Genomic DNA, 4,204 nt, shown 5'->3' with positions numbered 1-4,204 from the left:
AGTCTCAATCTGTTGCCCAGGCTGGAGTGCAATGGTGCAATCTCTCACCGCAATCTCCGCCTCCCAGGTTGAAGCGACTCTCCTGCCTCATCCTCCTGAGTAGCTGGTGCCTGCCAGCATACCCAGGTAATTTTTGTATTTTTAGTAGAGACAGGGTTTCACCATGTTGGTCAGGCTGGTCTTGAACTCCTGACCTCAAGTGATCCACACGCTTCTGCCTCCCAAAGTGCTGGGATTACAAGCGTCAGCCACCACACTCAGCCTCTTCCCTCATTTTAGTATAGATTTTTTATACAGATTTGAACTTGTAACCCCACTCAAGGAACACATTGAATCTAAGTTACCATCATTGTTTATGTTTCACTAAAAAACTCAGACACAGCATTTACTGTAAAATACAGACACGTTATTATTTCAGAGGCTTCAACACCTGCAAATTGCATTGACGAAATAGGGTATGTGTTTTATTCCATAAGCCACAACAAACTGTTTTTCGAAGCGGTGGGAGGTGGTAAAACTCATAAGAGATCAACATCAAATCCATGTTTTCGGAGATGAAGCATCCCTTTTGAAGACATTCTTCCCCCAAAAAGTGACCCCACCTCAAAGTACAGGCTCACCAGCGGCATTGGAGGATGTCTGCAATATCCCAGCCATCCAAGAATAGAGAGCTCTCTGGGAATGAGCAGAGGTTTGGTCGTAGAGATCTTTGAACACCGCAGATCTAAATAACACAAATACAGGCATCGATTAGTAACAAGCAGGTAGGGGCTGCTTTAAAGAGGGAGGGAGTCATAACAGCAAGTGGGACCCAAAGCTGTCTTATGTTAAAACCCCTCTCCTGAATGTAAATTAGTTCAACCATTGTGGAAGACAGTGTGGCAATTCGTCAAAGATCTAGAACTAGAAATACCATTTGACCCAGCAATCCCATTACTGGGTATATACCCCAAAAACATAAATCATTCTGTTACAAAGATAAATGCACATATATGTCCACTGCAGCACTATTCACAATAGCAAAGACATGGAATCAACCCAAATGCCCATCATGATAAATTGGATAAAGAAAATATGGTACGTATACCACTATAGAATACTATGCAGCCATAAAAAGGAGCAAGATCATGTCCTTTCCAGGGACATGAATGGAGCTGGAAGCCATTATCCACAGCAACCTAGCGCAGGAACAGAAAATGAAACACCCCACGTTCTCACTTATAAGTGGGAGCTGAACAATGAGATCACATGGACACAGGGAGAGGAACAACACACACTGGGGCCTGTTGTGGGGTCAGTTGGGGAAAGGGAGAGCCTTACGAAAACCAGCTAGTGCATACTGGGCTTAATACCTAGTTAATGGGTTGATAGGTCAGCAAACCACCATGGCACACATTTACCTATGTAACAAACCTGCACATCCTGCACGTGTACCCCAAAACTTAAAAATAACCCCCCCCACTCCTTAGCTATATGTAGTTATTTTCCCATTTTCCTCTTCCCCTTCACAGCTAAACACCTTCCAAAGAATATTCTACACATATTGTCACCACTTCCTCACCTCTTGGTCCTTTCTTGGGGAGGTGGGGGACAGCTCTGTTGAGATATAATTCATACACCCTACAATTCACCCACTTAAAGTACACAATTCAATGGTTTTCAGCACATAAGAAAAAGCCAAAGATGTTCCTGATGGCATTATTTGAGTCTCTGGATCCAGCTGTGTCTGAAGTCAGCCCTATACCTAAAACTATTCCATTACATGTTCCAGTAATTCCCTTTTTTCTTGAAGCCAGTTTGAATGGGTTTTTCTGCCTCTTAGGTTTACTGCTCACTCAAATGAGCAGTACTAACCAATAAACTCTCTCCCCCAATGCTGTTCTCTTCCACAACCTGAATGAATAAAGGAGGGAGAAGACACTGAATTTAAAAGGAATAGTGTAATAGCCTGCAGAGCAAAAGGATTTCATGAGTATGTGTCTTAGTGAAAAAACTGACACCCTAGAGAAAAGATGAGGTCAGTATACTATCGGTTTCCCCTACTGTCCTTTGGCTGCAAAAGATAAAAGGAATCTTCTACATTGTTATCATCATATTGGTCTTTTCCTTCTTCTAAATCATTTTTAGATTTAGAAAGACTGTTTTATAGCCATAAAGTGCTACAATTAGTAAAAGGAGGGAGTTGGCAGTGGTTGCAATGCCTAGGGCTCTTGAAGTCCTAGACACAATCCTCTAATTTGGTTTACATCAAAGCGCAATTTCATGCAGGGCTAGGAGTAACCAATATAAGCTAGCAGGGCATCTCAAAAGGAGAAAAATCCTCCTTTTTCAGTGCTCTGTCACTCCTTTTGCTGTCCCTCAAGAAGTACATCTCAGTTTAGTGCCAGTGAGTCTTTAAAACACACTCAGATTGTTTTTAAATCAAGAGAACAAGACTCAGGTTCAGAGCCTTGGTGCTGTGGACTGAACGTTCGCATTTCCCCAAATTTCCTGTGTTGAAACCTTAAGTCCCAACATGACAGTATTAAGAGGTGGAGTTTTGAGAGGTGATTAGGTCATGAGGCTGGATACCTCATGAATGGGATTAGTGCCCTTATAAAAGAGATCTCAGAGGGCTCAATCACCCCTTCCACCACGTGAGGACACAGCCAGAAGTTGCCACCTATAAACCAGACAGTGAGCCCTCACCAGACACCAAGTCTGTCAGCACCTTGATCTTGGACTTCCCAGCCTTCAGAACCATGTGAAATAAATGCTGTTTTTTATTAACTGCCCAATCTATGATATTTTTGTTATAGCAGCCCAATCTGATTAACACACTTAAGCAAGGAACATATCTAGCTAGGACTTAGTGACACTTTCTTTTCCACTGTATTTATTTATCTTTTTTTTTTCTGAGACAGAGTCTCACCCTTTCACTTAGGCTGGAGTGCAGTGGTGCGATCCTGGCTCACTGTAACTTCCACCTCCCAGGTTCAAGCGATTCTCTTGCTTCAGCCTCTCAAGCAGCTGGAATTACAGGCGCCCACCACCACACGTGGCTAATTTTTGTATTTTTAGTAGAGATGGAGTTTCACCATGTTGGCCAGGCTGATCTCGAGCTCTGACCTCAAGTGATCTGCCTGCCTCAGCCTCCCAAAGTGTTGGGATTATAGGCATGAGCCACTGTGCCCAGCTCCACTGTATTTATTTTTATGATGACTTTTACTTAAGACAAAGGGCAGTGGTTTCTCATTTATAGCAATGATACCAAATTTGCTCTTAAAATAAACATTTGTAAGTAAAAAAATTCATTACTATGAATAAAAGCATGAAGAAAATAGTACAGGCAGTGTAGAGTTATGGCAAAAACTGTGAAGATGGTAGCAGAGTGACTGAAATTTGAGAGACACTTTTTTAATCAAATTCTATCTCAACTCTACAGATTGTTTCGTTTGGTTTTGAGATGGAGTCTCACTCTGTCACCCAGGCTGGAGTGCAGTGGCATGATCTCAGCTCACTGCAACCTCCATCTCCCGGGATCAAGTGATTCTCCTGCGTCAGCCTCCCCAGTAGCTGGGATTACAGGTGTGCACCACCATGCCTGGCTAATTTTTGCATTTTTAGTAGAGATGTGGTTTTGCCATGTTGGCCAGGCTGGTCTCAAACTACTGACCTCATGATCCACCCACCTCTGCCTCCAAAAGTGCTGGGATTACAGGCGTGAGTAATCCCAGGCATGAGTTGGTCTGGGATTACACCCAGCCCAACTCTACAGATTTTAAGCTTTTGCTCCAAAACATGCATATCAACCTGTCCCCACCTGTCTTCTCCTTGCTGCCAGGTGATACCTCTTTGAATTCTCACAACAGCCCCTGAAGGATAGTGTGATGAGTTAAGAAGGTAGGAGTGGCCAGGTGCAGTGGCTCAGGCCTATAATCCCGGCACTTTGGGAAGCAAGCCAGGTGGATCACTTGACATCAGGAGTTTGAGACCCGCCTGACCAACATGTTGAAACTCTATCTCTAAAAAAATACAAAAACTAGCCAGGTGTGGTGGACATGCCTATAGTCCCAGCTACTTGGAATTGAGGCAGGAGAATCATATGAACCTGGGAGGCAAAGGTTGCAGTGAGCCCAGATTGCGCCGCTGCACTCCAGCCTGCGTGACAGAGTGAAACTCCATTTAAAAGAAGGAGGAGGAGAGGGAGGGAAGGGGGAGGGGG

The 4,204-nt window shown here is 43.8% G+C and overlaps 1 protein-coding gene across 1 annotated transcript in view; it reads right to left on the bottom strand.

Moving 5' to 3' along the window:
- The window catches only part of OTOA (otoancorin), a 78,695-nt gene that overhangs the window by 65,554 nt on the left and 8,937 nt on the right, over positions 1–4,204 (bottom strand). The window contains exon 8 of the mRNA XM_037740615.1: positions 621–724. Coding sequence (XP_037596543.1) covers positions 621–724 — 104 coding nt within the window. The remainder of the gene's footprint in view (positions 1–620; positions 725–4,204) is intronic.

Source organism: Cebus imitator, unplaced genomic scaffold (genome assembly GCF_001604975.1).
Source record: "Cebus imitator isolate Cc_AM_T3 unplaced genomic scaffold, Cebus_imitator-1.0 Scaffold85, whole genome shotgun sequence".
In the NCBI taxonomy this organism is placed as follows: Eukaryota; Metazoa; Chordata; class Mammalia; order Primates; family Cebidae; genus Cebus; species Cebus imitator.
The sequence above is the reverse complement of the archived record's forward strand: the minus strand, read 5'-3'. Positions and strand labels throughout refer to the sequence as shown.